Source organism: Gadus chalcogrammus, chromosome 4, assembly GCF_026213295.1.
Source record: "Gadus chalcogrammus isolate NIFS_2021 chromosome 4, NIFS_Gcha_1.0, whole genome shotgun sequence".
In the NCBI taxonomy this organism is placed as follows: domain Eukaryota; kingdom Metazoa; phylum Chordata; class Actinopteri; order Gadiformes; family Gadidae; genus Gadus; species Gadus chalcogrammus.
Genome location: NC_079415.1, coordinates 19,142,188 through 19,160,997, shown reverse-complemented (window position 1 = coordinate 19,160,997; position 18,810 = coordinate 19,142,188). Strand labels below are relative to the sequence as shown.

The following is an 18,810-nucleotide window of genomic DNA, read 5'->3' as shown; positions in this document are numbered from 1 at the left end:
CTGATCAAAACAGGACGGTACAAAAAAAAAGCCTATGATGTAATTAAACGATGAACATACAAAGATATGCCTTGAACATAGCAGTCAGGCTACTGCTTCTTTGTTTTGAGCCCAAAAAAAAAAAAAGTATTTTTTTAAAAAAATAATAATTTGCGTTAATCACGCGTTAAAAAACAGGCTACTGCTACTGCTAAAATGTCTTTGCGTTAACACCGTTAATAACGCGTTTAACTGACAGCACTAAAATATATATATATTGACGCTACAAGTTGATGTCGGCAGGGACGTTGTCAGTCCTGTATGTTCAATGTTCGCTACGTCACAGCTGTTTCGAAAAGTGTGTTTCCATCTCCCATTTTGCGCATTTACTCTCTTTCGCATTTCTCAAAAACCACCTCAAGCCAGCGGATAAACTTTTTTGTGAATTAGAGGATTTTTATGCGAATTGTGGTGTTTCCATCATCGTTTACTGATTCGATACTTAAACATTTGCATAAAATCAGGGGGATGGAAACGCAAATCATATTATATGATCAGTGGCGGTGGGTCAATAGAGGGCGCTAGGGCGCCGCCCCTCCGTGAAATATTCACTTGAATATATCTGTCAACCATTAATACTATTATCAATCCGAAATAAATCAACAAAAATACATATATTTTATCCTCGTTTAATTGTGTGATATACTTGTCACTGCCAGCAACCATTTAAATGCGTCTTAACGTCAATGATTTGGGCTAGGCTAGTTATTGGTAATTCAAAATAAAGCCCTCCTCCAAGTCAGGGGCGCCAGCCACGTTGAAGTCATGTAAGCTCGCTAACTGTTTGCTGTCTATCAAGCAGAGACAGCTTTTCATTGGCACAAGAAAATTCACCCTCGGATCGCACCAGTGTGCGCCCCAGGCCAATCGTATCGCATTTCTTTTTTGTTATTATCACATGATTGGACAATTCAGCGAATCAATCAAATATGCTACCTCCCTCAGCAACATTCGCCCAACACAACTACATGTAGAGAAGAGATAGATCGCTAACTAGCAGAGAGTTGTAAGCACTTTCCACCCTTTTCAGTGGAGGAATGGGATCTCCCCAAGCAATTTTATACTTAAAAGGAGCAAGTATGTTGCATATTAATTTAGTTTCGGCCTGTAGCATATAAACAAAATGAAGCAACTGTCCCATATTTCTGACTGCATTTGAAGTAGACATTGAGACTGACAAAAAATGGACGCTATGGGACAGTGATCATGATTTGTCTCAATATCAGAGTAACAACAATGGGTCAAATAGCAATGGCTGGTGGAATGGCCATAAAGTAGGTCTGTATATGCAGTGTAAGCTTGTCCAGGCCCAATGTCAGGATGTAGGCTATGAATCTGAATGAATAGTAGGTAAATAGGTAGTGGCAATCCCCAAAATGCACCAGAATACAGGAAATCAAATCTATTAAATTCAATTTTTTTTATGGGGGGGGGGGGGGGAAACCCCAGACCCCCTGTCTATTACTGTGCCCGGGACTCTCTAAATCGACGCCACTTCGACCTGGGCGGGACTTTACGTCCTACGTCACTCGCTATGGGTGTGCATGTGTGCGCATAGCCGTCACTCGCGATGGGTGTATATGGGAGAAAGGTTTTGGCTTTAGTGTCTATGGGTTGGTAATAACGGATCTGATGATTTTTCTGATGGAAAAGTGGTCTTTTATTTCCATAATCTTTGTTCAGTGAACGCATAAACCCGTTTGTTAGTTAGCAGTTAAACAAAATGCGATCTCTTTGTTTACAGTTACCAACGACCAACTGATGATTGGGGGTTCGATTCCCTAGTGATGCAAGGTTTTTTCTTTCATTTTGGACTGCACACACATCGTGAGTGACGGATACTCGCACAATGTACACACATCACTGTCTTTACAATTTCTAGGCAACCGAAGTTTAAAGATTGTCAAGTGGTTAACTCTTGAATCGCATGTACTAAGACCTGATGGGTTAGTGGTCAGAGAACAACTCATTAACGCGGGGATAAGGGGTTCTATTCCTTAAAGGTTGGGTACGCGATTTGCGAAACGCCAGCAGATTTTGAAAATACACAACTCAAATGGTCCTACCCCCTCTCCTTCAACGCTGACTCTGACTCCACCCATTCCAAGTACCTGGACGCGCAATCATGCACGAGCGCGAACAGAGATGCGCGAGAGCGAGCCAGGCTAGAGTAGGTTTTCGTTTAACAACATGGCACTACATTCAGCTGTAAGTTGCACCCAGTACCACAGGAAGTAGGGGTTTTGGGGGTGCTGCAACACCCCCTGTCCGAGGCCCTGTCTTATCACAGAAAACGATAATTTCTAAAAACTCCGGCCAAAGTGGAGATTTCTGAAAACGCCGGTTATGTGTTGTCGTGTCAACGGGGAGAAACGGAATTTTAGGTTCTGAAGCGTCACATTATGCACCAGGAAATGCTTAACGTCATGTGAGCGCCCGCTGTACCGTATTGGTCCGAATATAAACACAAACCCCATTGTAAGACGACCTATATTTGGAAAAAAGATTTGAAGACCAGATCTTGTTTTTATGAATAAATAAATTGTGTTCATTGAAATAATATACGAAAATAAAAAGGCATAGAATAAAACACTGCATTGCCACTAAACAGTAGTGAAAATAGGCCGTACTGATGTGTACACCAAAGACTATTCCTGACACTCCTCTGCCCCGCTGTGTTCGCTCTGGCTGTGGTCGCTCCGAACTGTTTTGGCCCGTGGCAAAGCGAGTCATCCTCGCTGCTGTCCAAGGCATTTTGAGACGCAGCATTTATTTAATGCTCATATGACCTAGTGCTGAAAAAAGGTTATATGAAAAAGTGTGAGGGTAGCGGTGGTGCGCTAAACTTGTTCTGTGAGCAGCTGGATGTGAACCATGGTGTGAAGGAAGTGAACACAACGATCGATTTTCAACTGTGCGCGCATGCACTGGTGTAATTGAGCTGCGCTGCTATATATCTTTTTTATCAATGTAACGAGTTGCGAGTCTAGTGCAGGCTGAGGTTTTTTTTTCCTGAGAATACGTTCTCGTGGCTATGGTTGCACCAGATGTTATAAACATTAAACGGTCACATAAATCATTACTATTTTTAGAAAATGTATGTTTGTTTCATATAATTGTATTGGAAGTCCTGGTTTTCACTAGGGTTGCTGCGGTGTGGACATTTTCACAACGAGTAATACACTCGTCTCAACACCGGTATTACCGAGTATAAACGGTATCAACTTTGAAACTAGGTCAACCGCCACACAAGCATCGGTTTTTAGACCCTTCTCGTCCTTCAGTGGCTGCCAACGTTCGAAAGCAGCGCCTAGGATTATTCTTGATTTCAGTTTTTCTCTTTCAGCGTTTTTATTATCAATTACTCTCTGAAAAAGAGTTTTCCTTCTCTTTGCTGGTGGTGGTGGTGGTGGTGGGGATGGTGGCGTCTTGTCTGCCATGGAAATTGTCTTCTACTGCTAGGTCCAAATGTGGATTAACTAGTTCCAGTAGCTACCGCAGGATAACAACAAACAGGAGCTTGCTCTGGGTCACGAGCTCTGGGTCACGAGTACTGCACGAAGGGGTCGCGCGCGGGGCGCGGGGGAGGGGGAGTGCAGTACGACCGTTGATTGACGTACTTACTGTCCAATGCAACGAGGTGGCAATCCAAATGATTGGCTGGAGTTTTTCGAGCCCTGCCCGTTCCACAGATGATTGACTTGTTTAATTTTCATGTCAGTACTTCTAACTCAGTGGCTGTAAGCGGGTTATGATAAGGATTTCAAGTAATTTTGCAAAAATGGCCAAAAAAGCGAATTCCGTACCCAACCTTTAATGAAGCTAGCTTTTTTCTTTCATATTGGACTGGATGTTTGTATGCCATTTTGCGTAACTTGTAGTTTATGATGAAGAAATGTTACTGGGGTTAAGGTTAGGGTAACGCTAAGGGTAAGACACAAAGTGTTTTTGCAACACAATATTTCTTACAATAACAAAGTCCAAAGTTTTGATGACTCCAGTTGGAAACTTAAGATACCTAGAGAAATGCGTGAGTGCTCACAAAACATCAACAAGTCAGCAGTGTGGTACAGGGTCATCATTTCTGATATACAGTACAAAAGCTGAAGCTATTAGCCAGGAGTGGGAAAGATGCAGACGCAGACGTGGGAAGCATTAAGACGCACCAACACACAGTTGCCTGTTGCAAAATGGTTCAGAGTTTAATATAAATAGTTAGGGTTAGCTGGTATGGCGTTATCTGGTATGGCTATAGTCAGTGGTGTAGTCTACGTGATACGCAGGTATACGCCGTATACCCACTAGGAACGCACCAGGATTTGCGTATACCCACTTAAAAATGTGCACGGATACGTATCAATCGTCTTGTGTGTGTGTGTGTGTGTGTGTGTGTGTGTGTGTGTGTGTGTGTGTGTGTGTGTGTGTGTGTGTGTGTGTGTGTGTGTGTGTGTGTGTGTGTGTGTGTGTGTGTGTGGCTGTGTGTGGCTGTGTGTCTCTGTGGCTGTGTCGTGTGTGTCTCTGTGGCTGTGTCGTGTGTGTCTCTGTGGCTGTGTGTGTGTGTGGCTGTGTGGCTGTGTGTGGCTCTGGCTGTGTGGCTGTGTGTGGCTCTGGCTGTGTGGCCTCTGTGGCTCTGGCTGTGTGGCTGTGTGTGTTAACAACAGCTCAAATTAGAGCAATTGAAAGAGTGAAACATTAGTGTCCTGTCATCTCCTTCTCATGCACTGGTTAGCCATGGTTGTAGACAGTTCATTCAATTATTTTGAGTAGATTTTGTCCTTGTTTAGCATGTGCTATTGTTGCTACTATAGATATACAAAGGACAACTTGTCATTTTTGTGTTCTATTTGTTCATACTGTTATTAATACTGATAAACCTACTCAGCTTTCCATGATTGTTGATAATCGTTATACTCTTAAATCAGCGGGTTGTAGACCCCTGCGTTGGTGAGTGTGGTGCAACACCCCATAAGTGCCACACACGTACACGTATGTGGCACGTATGGGTTTGTACGAGGCTGGGAGGGAATCATCACAGTATACCCACAACAATAAAATAGACGACACCACTGGCTATAGTCTAATGTTAGCTTAGTTCGTGTTGTTTCGTCATGTTAATCGCTAGTAATAGTAAGTCATTTGTAGAAATATAGCCTATCATCACAGACTGTAGGAATGTCACCCACCCTCCATCGCGTACGACACTGACGCTCGTAATCTGTAGTGCAAGGGAGTTCGTGCACAGATCCCTGAGACTAACGGCTACGCGCACACATGCAAACCCATAGCGAGTGACGTAGGACGTAAAGTCCCGCCCAGGTCGAAGTGGCGTCGATTTAGAGAGTCCCTACTGTGCCCACCAAAATTGTTGGTCACCAGCCGCCAGAGTATATTAGATAGGATGTCTATGTTTTTATATCCTTTAATTATACCGTGTCCATTAATCCCTGATATACGGACACCTACTAAGTAATTCCAATCAAATTGTCCGTTCAGCCTTCAAAACGAGAGCTGGTAAATTGTGGAAAATGCATTCAACTGTAATCAGAAAACGCAGTCATATGCTATAGACCCAATAGTATCTGTGGTATAAAGGCTGGGGTGAATTTCAAATTATAAATATGTACACTTTATGTTGAAAGTATAGACCGTCGCGATTCCCATTGAAACGAATTGCGCGGTGAATTCAAAACGAGAGCTGGTGAATTGTGAAAAATTAATTAAACTGTAATCAGACAACGTGGTTATATGCTATAGACCCTAGAGCAGGCATCTCCAAACGGCGGACCGCGGTCCGGGTCCGGACCAAGTGACGGTCCTATCCGGACCCATGACCAATTTAAAATAAGAAAAAAAAAAGATGAATTATGATTTTGATTTTGTTTACCGGAAGAGCGATTTGGAATGAGAAAATGGCTTGCTCGAAAATAAGGAAAGTTGACCCCGAAAACAGACATTTTAAAGATGAATGGACTGACCAATACTTGTTCATTCTCCCGCAAGGCAGTACAAACCCTTTGTTGTGTCTTTTATGTGTTGAAACCGTGGCGCTGATAAAAAGGGGGAATATTAAGGGGCATTACGAATCCAAACACAGATCCTTCGAGGAAAAGTATCCCCAGAAGTCAGAAGTAAGAGCGTGGAAAATATCCGAGCTGAGAGCTCAGTATGAGAGGTCTACGCGTGTCTCCACACACTCATTTACAGGCCAGCAACGTGCATATGAATGCTCACTTAAGATTGCATGGATTTTGGGGCAACATAAAAAAAAATTCTGTGACACGACTGTTGTGAATGAGTGCTTGAACGCCGCTGCTGAGACGTTACTTGAAGGTAAACAAAGGAATGAATTGTGTGAAAAAATAAAGCAAATCCCAATGTGAGCTGCAACGACAACCAGAAAATCTGAAATGTTATCAGATGACGCACTGTCACAGCTTCATGCGGCTGTTCAGAGTGCCCCATCCTTAGCCATTGATGAGTCTTCACATGTAACGGATAAGGCCCAGCTTTTGGTTTATGTGCAATTGTTTCATCAAGACAAGAAAGAGATCTGTGAGGACCTGTTGGTGTTGGGTCTAACACCACTTGTGTTTTGCTTACTTGAAATGAAGGCCTAATGCTCTTTTTGTGTTTATTTGAAATCTAGGTCTGGTGTACCTGTTTTGCTTACTTGAAATGTAGGCCTAATGCACTTTGTGTTTTTTGAAGTGTGTTCCTGTTCTGCTTACTTCACATGTAGGCCTTATGCACTTTTTATATTTACCTGAATTGCAGGCCTAATGTAGCCTGGTTCTACCAGACTCTCGTACTTCACTTCATTTAATTTCATTTGTACAGAGAGTCTGGACCTAATCAATTGACAAACGTTAACTCACTTGAAGGCGGGTGTCTGTTGAAGTTTAAAATGATTGGATCTGCCCAGTGCCACTCTGGATCTGCCATAACCAATCGCTAACGTTTGGTTGTGACGTATGTCATGCGCCGGGAATCACGCGCAGGTTGTACACAAACCAAACACCTTGCGCGTCTGCACGAAAATGTCCGTCAACGACAGCTGCAGGTTTTGTTCGTCGAATTTAATTTATCAGGGATAAATTGCACATTGTAAATCAATATTTTATAGTAAGGCCAGAGATGATGTATGCAGTCAACTTTCGAAGCTGGGTCTAATCGTTGACAACACGCCATCGTCATTGTTCTCAGACACGCCCTCTGTTCGCTGTTTGGGTGCCGCTGTGGCGGCCCCAGAAAACCAAATTACATACAGCAGGTCCAGACCTAGTACTGAAGGGAAATTCAAATTGAGCGGAAGTACTTAGGCGGGCGGAGCCAGGCTAGGCCTAATGTACCTGTTTTGTTAACTTGAAATGTTAATATGCGTTACTTTGTCTTACTAGTTTTTCATGGTTGAAAGTAAGCTATTTGGAAATTGAAAATAAATACATCTGAAATTATAAGGTAATATGCTGTGTTGATTGTATTTGACAAAATAAGGCTATTAGGACGTGGTAGGTTCGGACCTTTCTTGCAAGGAATTTTTAGTAACTGGACCTTGTTCAATTTTAATTGAAGACCCCTGCCCTAGAGTATCTGTGGTATAAAGGCTGCAAAGAATTTCGAAATATGTACAATGTATCCTTTAAATACGTCCATGGAACAGTTGGCCAATGTGAATAATAGATACGTGTGTGGACCGCTGAAGCGGTAAAACTTTTCCTTGCTCTCATTGAAGAAAAAAACATTAGCCTATAGCTATTTTAGATGGAAAACAACGCAATTCCACAATATATCAGGATCTCAGAGAGAGCATGTTATCAAAAGGATACGACAAGCCCTGAATATGTGTAGTTTTCCGCTCAAACCACCTAATTCAAATTTCTTTTTTGCGAACTTTCTAAAGATTTGCTTCATTTTTTGGATGTAAACGTTACTACTGTCTATCCATTGCTTAACTGTTTAAAGTAACCTCATTGTTTTTTTGTATTTATCCTGTATCCAGGAGTCTGCAAAACGACTCACCCACCTCTGTTTCAATGTCTTCTTTATTCGCCCTCTCTTTTCCTCTCTCTCTCTCTCTCTCTCTCTCTCTCTCTCTCTCTCTCTCTCTCTCTCTCTCTCTCTCTCTCTCTCTCTCTCTCTCTCTCTCTCTCTCTCTCTCTCTCTCATGCTCTCGCTCTCTCCCTCTCCATCTCCCTTCAGCAGTAGCAGATCTCCAGCGTATGTTCCCCACCCCTCCCTCTTTAGAGCAGCACCCAGCGTTCTCGCCCATCATGACGTACCGCGACAATGCCTCTCTGGAGACCACGGCCCCTGTGGTGGTGGTGGGCGGAGACCAGGGCTCCACCCACCACCACCACTACCACCATCATCACCACCAACCCCACCCTGAGTACCACATGGAGCTGGATGAGGACAACATCAGCCCTCGACATGACGACTTCAAGGTGAGAGGGGTGGCGTGTGTGTGTGTGTGTGTGTGAGTGTGTGTGTGTGTTTGCAGGGCTCTGAGGACATTAATTCCATTTTGCGACAAAAAATCATGCTGCTATAAAACAACAACATGCCGAAATGCAGTGTACAACTCGACAGGATAGGTTTTAAATGAGTTTATCATTTTTATTTATTTTTTGTTAAATGGTCATTCCTTTTTTTTATCACTTGAGCGATGTGACGTTTTGTGATGAGCAACAAGCTGATCTAGTCGTTCATCCAGCCAGGCAGTCATGGTATGTGTTCTTGTTTAATCTGATAATTTAAAAGTGGTGGGAATATGGATGTATTCCAACATTCACACAAACTACCAGATGTCATGAACTAGGTCATCACGGGTACTTTAAGTAATATAATGTTCGAAGGTAGTTGATAAGTAGAGGATAACTTGTTGGTCCGGGACGTCCCATTGTCACCCCCCCCCCCCCACCCTGCTCCCCCTCTAGCCTCCCCCGGGCTGCTCCATGTTCTCCCCGCTCACTGACCTCCCCAGCCAGTGCCTCCCCCCGCTGCAAATCCCCGAGCTGTGTTCCTACCGGCCGTCCTGGGCCCTCATGCCCCGGATGGAGCTCTACTCCTCCCCCCTGTTGCAGCACACGCCCTTCATGAGAGACGGATACACGTGAGTCCAGCGCCTCCTGTTCATTAAGGATTACCTGAAGGTTCTGGTGTGATGTGATAAAACCTTCTAAGCCTTTTTTCTCTTATATTGAACAAGATGTTTTTGGTATTCATGGAGGTTGAATTTCTCCAAGGAATCAGTTGGGCTACGCTAAACAAATGAAAGGGCATTGCGTGGGTGTGCCTTGATTTATTTGTTGAGTTGACCTTTATTTCTTCAGTTCTGTGTAGGTTGTGTGCGCCTTGTTTGACACCTGATAGCAGCATAACCTGTGGATTGTCTCTGGTGTGGCGCTTTTTATCCCTGAGTACTACAGTTTATAGCATGGTATTAAGGCTGTCCTCACAGTGTCATTAAGGGGTTAACCTCCTCGATGCTCCGTTTCCTCCCAGCAACGTGCCCAGCGTCAGCACCCTCACCGAGCAGGACTACGTCCAGATGAGCACCAACACCGCCTCCGTCGGCACGCCCGCCACGCCTCGCTTCTCCGTGCCCACTCCCCGCACACCCAGAACCCCCCGGGGCCTCAATGCCGCCAGCTCCGGCCAGGGCTCGGTGAGGCAAGACGGCACGGAGCTCAGTTCGCCGGCCTCCACCCCGTCCACCGGCCTGCCCCCTGGGGCTTCCGTGGACCCCCACGCGCGGCCGGGGCCCTCGCTGCCCGAGGCACACAGCCTCTACGCCGTGCTGCTGCTGTCCGACTCCGTGCTCAACCTCTTCAAGGACCGCAACTTTGACAGCTGCTGCATCTGCGCGTGCAACATGAACGTGAAGGGCGCCGACGTGGGCGTGTACATCCCCGACTCCACGCGCGAGGACCAGTACCGCTGCATGTGCGGCTTCAGCGCCGTGGTCAACCGCCGCCTGGCACACGGCACGGGCCTCTTCCTGGAAGACGAGATGGATATCTTCGGTCAGGGGTCTGAGGTGGGCCGCGCGGCCGAGCGCCGACTGGCCCTGTGCCGGCGGGACCCCCCCATGGGCGACCCCTGCGCCAAGAGACCGCAGGACTCGCAGCCGGCACCGCCGTCGGTCATGCTGCTGATCCAGGAGCAGTGCTCGCAGCCCGTGGCTTCGCTGGCCTCGCTGGACCTGCCCCCCGGCTGCTCCTGTCATGGGCGCCACGGCGCGCTGCTGCAGAGCTGTTTGGCGGACAAGCAATGGGCGGACGGGAGCGACGCGTGCGTGGAGTGCTACAACGCGCTGGAGCAGGGCCTGCAGTATGTAGACAACCCTGCAGGGGGCGCTGTGGACGCGGCCGTGGTTCGGAGAACGGCTCTGCACCCCTGGTCGCATGCCAACGGTGAGTTTGACACATTGCACGCGTGCTAGGGATGCACAATTCATTCAATGATCAGCCAATGTCAGCCTCTCCAATGAGCTCATCGAAAAAGGTTGCAATGCATTTATAGAAATATAGAAAATAAAATTAATCATGATATATCTAAATATGGAGGCCTATTAAAATCGAATAAAAAATACAAATATAATTTGTATCGACGATTGCGTCTGTTCATTTTAGTGAATAATTGCAATATTGGGCAAAATAACTGCAACTTCAATTTTTCTGATATTGGTGCAGCCCCTGGTGACTGGTTAGAGGGTTGTGGGAATGGGAACACTGGAAACTGATTCTCATCTCTACAACATTGTTATATTAAGACTGTAATAGGGATTAGTAAGGGTTGTCCTCCTACATCATTTGTAATGTGTATGCACAATAGTATGTGTCCAACTGTGGATGTATTACTTTATTGTTGATGTAATACTTTATTGTTGATGTAATACTTTATTGTGGATGTAATACTTTATTGTTGATTTAATACTTTATTGGGGATATAATACTTTATTGTGTATGTATTATGTATCATTCTTGTGTATCATATTTTGGATGATACACAATAGTGTTCCGGATGTTTTATCTTGTAGATATATATGTGTGTGTGTATTTGTCTTTGTTTCCTTGTTAACCTTCTGGCCGCGTTATCTTGTTTGCAGACTTTAATGCTTTGTCAATATATTATCTTTGTGAAGGCTTTATTTTTGTGTTTGTTAATGTATGTGTGTGTGTGTGTGTCTCGTGTGTGTATGTATGTTCGTGTCTCCATGTGTGTCTTTGTTCATGTGTGTATGCGTGTGTGTACGTCTGTTTGTGTCTGCGTGTGTCTCTCGTGTGTATGTCTGTTTGTGTCTCCATGTGTGTCTGTGTCTGTGTGCGTGTGTGTATGCGTGTGTGTCTTATATATATCTGTTTGTGTGTGATCGTGTGTGTGTCTGCATGTGTGCCTGGGTGTGTGTGTGTTTGCGTGTCTCTCCAGTAGTGGACATGAGCCTGCTGTCGTCCCAGGAGGTGGTCCGCGTGCTGCTGTCCCTGCAGCCCTTCCTGCAGGACGCCATCCAGAAGAAGAAGAGCGGTCGGACCTGGGAGAACATCCAGCACGTCCAGGGCCCGCTCACCTGGCAGCAGTTCCACAAGATGGCCGGGCGGGGCTCGTACGGTGAGGGGCCTGGGATCACCTCATTCCTCCTGTTTTATTTGTTTGTTATGTAAATGAATCGTTGCGGAGGCTTTACCTAGGGTTAAGGAAAAATACAGAAAGTAGGAAGCAGCTCCACTCTGTGCTCCCAGTTGAATAATAGAAACAGGCAGCATCAACACATAAGCAACACGCCCACTAGGTGGTTGAGTATTTTGGGTCCCTCAGATTTTCCGGGCTCTACACTAGGGGCATGGTGGGTAAACTCCAGCGGGGCGGATTGGGGCATTTGTCTTCACACATACAGCCCCTCAGGGTATTGGCTTGAGAATGTCCGCTGTTGAGGGCATGTGTGAAAAGCCTGCTAGAGAGGAAGACAGACAGGGCGTCCCTCCTCCAGGGCTGATAGGAGGGGGCAGCATATAATGGCAACATAAAGCAGCAAAGGGTTAAGTATGATCAAGTAGTGAGTGAGTAGTAGTTAGTTAATAGCATCAAAGTAACCCACGGTGCTCAGTGGTTCTGCTCTCTCTTTGGTTGGGTTTGTCTGGGGGGTTTGGTTCCTGACCGCGTGGCTCTACGGCGCTCTGCCCCCCCCCAGGTTCAGAGGAGTCTCCCGAGCCGCTGCCTATCCCCCCGCTGCTGCTGGGATACGACCGCCAGCGGGACATCCTGGCACTGTCGCCACTGGCCCTGCCCCTCTGGGACAAGCTGCTGCTGGAGCCCTACGGGGGTCCGAGCGACGTGGCCTACCTGGTGCTCTGCCCCGACAGCCCCCTCATGCTGGCCGGGGCGCGCGCCTTCTTCACCGAGCTCAGTGCCGTCTACGAGGTACCGGGGGGGTTAGCCTGTTCACCTCCCTGTTCTCCTGCTTGTTCCCCTCCTTGTTCACCTCCTTGTCCGCCTCATTGTTCACCACCATGTTTCTCTTCCTTTTTCACCAGCTTGTTCACCTTTTTCGACTTCTTGTTCTCCTCCTCGTTCCCCTTTTTCTCCTCCTTGTTCTCGTCATTTTTCTCCTTGTTCACCTCCTTGTTCACCTTGTTCAGTTAGAGAATAAACAGGGGTCTCATTTATAAAACTGTGCGTGGGATCGTTACTAAAAATGTGCGTACGCCCAGAAGCCATGTTTTGCGTGCGCCAAAAAATATTCAGATTTATAAAACCCTGCGTACGCACACCGTACGCAATCTTTGTTTTATAAATCACAGACTGCCTACAAGTGTGCGCAGCTGAATCAGCTTCACGTTCCGCCCTGTACGCGCCCCTTTTTAACCATAAATGGTCAATGCAAATGACCTCATGAATTCGATCTGCATATAAAACAGACTCGGATGCAAGTATTATGTCTTGTCGGAAACAATGGCAGAAGTACTGAGAAAAGCAAAAAAGCGAAATTTCACGGAGGTTGAAGTGGAGACACTTGTGGGTGAGATGGCGGCCCGAAAAGTAGTTTTGTTCGGCGGTCACGGGATTGGGATCGCCAACAACAAAAAGCAGAGTGAGTGGCAACATGTTGCTGCAGCAGTGATCTCTGTCAGTACAGTAGCAAGGAGCGCAGTAGCGCACAGTCCCAGAATTAACAAAGAAGTGGTCTGACATAAAGTTACATATTTTTATGTAGCCTACCAATAAATCGTTATGGTCCCTAAAGACCCTCTCCCTCCGAATCCTGTCATTTGCATGGTCCGCCAGAAGTGCCATATGGTACAGCATTAACCACGGCGCTCACCTCTGCATTTATAGGGTTACGATAATAAGACTGAACGAGAACACCTTGGATAATCAGTTTGTAATCATCCACGTAAAATGTTCTTGAACATAACCCCTTTTTAATGCCTGATTTGTCATGAAAAGCATCAAGAGTAACGGACAACGATTGTGATGAGGAGTGTGGCTTGGTTTTCCACACTTTGGATTTAATTGACATTTGATTATGTGTTTACAGTGTCACATAAAAATATTATGTTATTGACACATGTTGGACGGACGCTTTATTCCATGCAGTCGCGCCGTTTTATTTATATTCTAAGGAGATGTTTCTGGAGATATAACTGAGAAATAACGCAGTTGACTTAAATTATTCTGATAGATTTAACGCATGATACGGGTTGAAATTAAATTTATGAAGGGCGATGATAAAACATAATCGTTCTTCTCACTCTACAATTCTTCGGTCTGACTTCAGTTCACCACCACACCATCTCTGTCGCAAATTCTCCTTTTCCTCCAAACCATGCGTACGCATGGGTCAGAGTTTGTTTAGGGCTGCGCACATTTTCCCGTCAAGTTGGTTTTTTATAGATCACAACCTTGGCGTGGAAAGTCACGTACGCCAATTTCAGCCCCGTTTTGTGCGCACGCAACGGTTATAAATGAGACCCCAGGAGAATCAGTGTATATTTCTGTTGGTCTAAGGCAGGGGTGCCCAAATTCTTCCCATTGGAGGGCCAAAATTTAATCTGGGGGGAGGGTCGTGGGCCAAAATGTTAATTTTGCAATACATTAAGTAAAATATGGGTGTATAGATAGCAAGGCGCTGGCCACCCAATGGGCAGCCATGGTTTAAGGGATGACCTACAGTACAGTGACTGCTTCAGACCTAATGTTTAATTATATTATTTCGTAATTTTTTTTGTTGTATTTAATTAAATAATAATAATTTGTTTATATGCGACACATGGACCACAGCGGATGTTGTCATGACATGCAGTATATGAACATTTGTATTGCTGTATTCCAAGAGCCTGTGTTTAATAATGATAATTGCTCACAGTGAGATTCTATGGAGCCATGATGCTTCACCACCCCCTTCCTTCCAGACCTGCCGGCTGGGGAAGCACCGGCCCCTGTCCCGGGTGTCCCGGACCGGCATCGTGCATGTGGGGGAGGAGGGGGAGAGGGCCGGCCCAGAGGACCATCCGCCCGACCAGTGGTTCACGGGACCCTGGGCCGGCCAGCACCACAACGACAACCTCAGCAAACTCAATCTCTACGCTTCTGTCTGCAGGCAGCATCTAGGTGAGAGAGGGTTCATACACCAATAAAGCTTAATTTGAATCGTCTGCTGCTTACGCTGCATTTTCAGATTTTAGATGTTATTTTGTCATGGATGACCTCCCAGGATGCTTTTTTCCTTGTAAATGGACTGCATTTGAATAGCACTTCTCTGACCTGTGACCTATGACCTGTGACTAAATAAAGCACTCATTAGTGCCTCACATTCACCCTTTCATACACTCATTGATATACGCCCGCGGTCGGGAGCACCCAGCTGGTCAGGAACAGTCCCCTGGCCCTGGAGCAAGGCTCTGGGGCATCCTGGCACTTAGCTAGGAGGAGCCGTGGACCTAACCAAGAACATCTACCTCCTTATCCATGTGTTCCACTTGTTTTATTGTTATTATAGATTTGATCCAACTGTATTCCCTATTGACATCAATAACCCTCAATGGAACTTTAGTTCCTGCAATAGAACCATGGGTCCAGGGTTATGTCCTATCTGTTTCATGAACCTAACTCACTGTATTTGTTCTTCTCTCAGCTCCTCAGTTGTCAGCCTTACCTTTGGACAGCAGCCTCTTGTTGCCCCCCAACCAACCGCCCCCCACCACCACCTCCACCCCCACCCCCCAGCCCCCAGCGTCCACCGGCCAGCATCCCCCAGGGGCCCCAGACGGAGAGCAGGCCCCTGGGGCGCTCAGCTCAGGAACCACCCCGGCCCCATCGGGGAGCCAGACGGGGGAGACGATGCAGGGAAGGCCTCCACCTTCTACTTCTTCCTCTTCCTCCTCAGCACCAGCCAACACACCAGCAGAACCCCCAGAACTGTAGGAACCCCTCCCTCCCTCCCTATCACTACACGGTACTCTGAGAGCATGTCTTAGGGTCTGACACTAAGACATGTCTGACAAGTTGTCAACTTGTTTATAAGTATCATTAGTTTGTCAAATTTTTATGATATAATTTGATTGTTGTCAGCCGTACTGGTCGCTTTGGATAAGGTGTTTAATTACTCAATGTAAATGGACATAATACTCCATGTAGTTTGTGTGTAGTAGAAAAGCATTTCATATCTGAACTGTGTATGGTTCAGTTAACGCACTTTAGGCAGAGGTTGATGATTTACTAGTGACTCCCGGCAGCAATAAAGAATACAACAAAGAATACAGTAAATCATGCAATTAAGAATACAGTACAGAATACAGTAAATAATAATATAAATATACATCAATAAATGCAGTAAATAATACAATAAAGAACGCAGTAAAGAATACAGTAATACAGTAAATAATATAATATGGAATACAGTAAAGACTACAATAAAGAATACAACAAATAAAGCAGTTAAAGGTCCCATGGCATGCTGCTTTATGGATGCTTTAATATAGATATTAGTGGGCCCCTAACACAGTATTTGAAGAGGTTCCCGAAATTCAGCCGTGGTGCAGAATTACAGCCACTACGAGCCAGTCGCACATTGAGCTTTCCCCAAACGCACCGTTTCGGTGTCTGTAGCTTTAAAGGTGCCATGGCATGAAAATCTCACTTTATGAGGTTTTCTAACATAAATATGAGTTCCCCTAGCCTGCCTATGGTCCCCCAGTGGCTAAAACTTGCGTTCGGTGTAAAACGAGCGCTAGGTGTTCTGCTCGCCTTTGAAAAAACGGAGGCTCAAGCGCGCTGATTTGGAATGTGGTTTCATACATCGAAGCTCCTCCCCTTACTCTGCCTGGCCCGCCCAGAAAATTTGGCCCGCCAATGAGACACGACCGTGCGAGCGCCACATATGTGTGTGTGTGAATACACACACTGTAACGCAAGTGTTTCTTGACGGTTCTTTGACGTCTCTTGTATTTCCACAACGAGACTGTAGTGGGGGTTATCTCAGCCATGGTTGAGACGGAATTGGGGGAAAGGAACTATGGCTTTGATTCCCTGAAGTACATGAACTGCGACATGCCGCTGGTTGCCGTGAGGCATCACCGCCGCGAGGCACCACCGCCCGGCACCACCGCCCGGCAGCGGGCAGCCGGCAGCAGGCAGCGCGAGGTTCAGTCTACTTCAGATTGATGTGAAAGTGGAAGAACCAGAGACGTCGGAGAACCCAACGAAGTCTTTTGTGATTCATAATATCGTCTGGAGGCGCACACAGCTTTTGGTCGTGATAATATGTATTATATGATATATATATCTATGTATTATATGATATTATTAAGATATAGAGCTACAGGACTGTAAAAGCAGAACGGTTATCCAAATAACTAGGAAGTGCTGTACACTTCCTTGTCATTTGGATAACCGTTCTGCTTTTGGCGCATTACACGTCAGACTCTCGTCTCTGGTATTTCTACAACGAGACTCGTAGTGGTGGTTATCTCAGCCATGGTTGAGAATGAATTGGGGGAAAGGAACTTTGGCTTTGACTCCCTCAAGAACATGTACCACGACATGGAGGAGAAAGGGATTGTTGGCCGCGAATGTCTCCCGCTTGAGCCCCGCTTCCCGCTGCCGAGGGACCACCGCCTCGGCGCTGCAGGAGGCAGAGGTGCCTAAGCGCTGCCCGGCAACAATCCCTTTCTCCTCCATGTCGCGGTTCAGACTTCTTCAGATTGATGTGGACGTGGAAGAACCAGGAACGTCGGAGAACCCAACGCGGTCGTTTGAGATTCATAATATTGGCTCACACAGCTTTTGGCCGTGATAATATATATTATATGATATAGATCTCTCATCTCATCCCATCTCATCTCCTCTTCATCCGCTTATCCGGGGTCGGGTCGCGGGGGGACCAGCTCAAGCAGGGGGCCCCAGCCTTCCCTTTCGCGGGCCACATTCACCGGCTCTGACGGGGGGATCCCGAGGCGTTCCCAGGCCAGTGTTGAGATATAACTCGCCACCTAGTCCTGGGTCTTCCCCAGAGGCACCCAGTAGGCATCCTTACCAGATGCCCGAACCACCTCAGCTGACTCCTTTCTAAGTAAAGGAGCAGCGCCTCTAATCCGAGTTCCTCACGGATGGCTGAGCTTCTCACCCTATCCCTAAGGGAGACGCCAGCCACCCTTCTGAGAAAACTCATCTCTGCCGCTTGTACCCGCAATCTCGTCCTTTTGATCATCACCAAACCTTATGACCATAGTTGAGGATAGGAACGAAGATCGACCGGTAGATTGAGAGCTTTGCCTTGCGGCTCAGCTCTCTTTTTGTAACAACAGTGCGGTAAAGCGAACGCAATACCGCCCCCGCTGCTCCGATTCTCCGGCCAATCTCACGCTCCATCGTTGCCTCACTCGCGAACAAGACCCCGAGGTACTTCAACTCCTTCACTTAGGCTAAGGACTCATTTCCTACCCGGAGTAAGCAATCCACCGGTTTCCTGCGTCATGGCCTCAGATTTAGCGGTGCTGATCCTCATCCCAGCCGCTTAACACTCGGCCGCCAGGCAATCCATTGAGTGCTGAAGGTCACAGGCCGATGATCCAATGAGGACCACATCATCTGCAAAAAGCAGTGACGACATCCTCAGACCACCGAACTGCAACCCCTCCCCACCACGTCTACGCCTCGATATAGATGATATAGATATCTATGTATATGATATTATTTAGATATAGAGCTCCAGGACTCCTGTGTGTTCTAAAATATATACATAACACGGCTAAAGGCTGTGTGCGCCTCGCCATTGCGATACGTCCACTGTAAACAGAGCGCATGGTACCGTGGCTGCAAGCTGCTCAGGGCCACACCCCCACCCTCCTCCTTGACCCGCCTCGCTCCTCCTCATTTGCATTATAGCTACAGACACCAAAACAGCGCATTTGGGGGAAGCTCAATGTGCGACAGGCTCGGAGTGGCTCTGCACCACGGCTGAATTTCGGGAAAGTCTTTGAATACTGTGTTAGTGGCCCACTAATACCTATGTTAAAGCATCCATAAAATAGCATGTCATGGCACCTTTAATGCAAATGAGGAGGTTCTGTAAATATTCTAGAACACTCCGGGTGCTCCGACGGGAGTCCTGGAGCTCTATATCTTAATAATATCTAATTATACATAGATATCTGTATAATATAATATATATTATCACAGCCAAAAGCTGTGTGTGCCTCCAGGCGATATTATGAATCTCAAACGACTGCGTCGGGTTCTCCGACGTCTCTGGTTCTTCCACCTCCACATCAA

At 46.4% G+C, this 18,810-nt stretch overlaps 1 protein-coding gene across 1 annotated transcript in view; it reads left to right on the top strand.

Annotated features, from left to right (window-relative positions):
* Positions 1 to 18,810, top strand: part of LOC130381779 (mediator of RNA polymerase II transcription subunit 13-like) — a 151,708-nt gene that overhangs the window by 118,100 nt on the left and 14,798 nt on the right. The window contains exons 15-21 of the mRNA XM_056589538.1: positions 8,239 to 8,483; positions 8,976 to 9,151; positions 9,544 to 10,454; positions 11,470 to 11,649; positions 12,230 to 12,459; positions 14,451 to 14,649; positions 15,173 to 15,458. Of these exons, the coding sequence (XP_056445513.1) occupies positions 8,239 to 8,483; positions 8,976 to 9,151; positions 9,544 to 10,454; positions 11,470 to 11,649; positions 12,230 to 12,459; positions 14,451 to 14,649; positions 15,173 to 15,458 (2,227 nt within the window). The remainder of the gene's footprint in view (positions 1 to 8,238; positions 8,484 to 8,975; positions 9,152 to 9,543; positions 10,455 to 11,469; positions 11,650 to 12,229; positions 12,460 to 14,450; positions 14,650 to 15,172; positions 15,459 to 18,810) is intronic.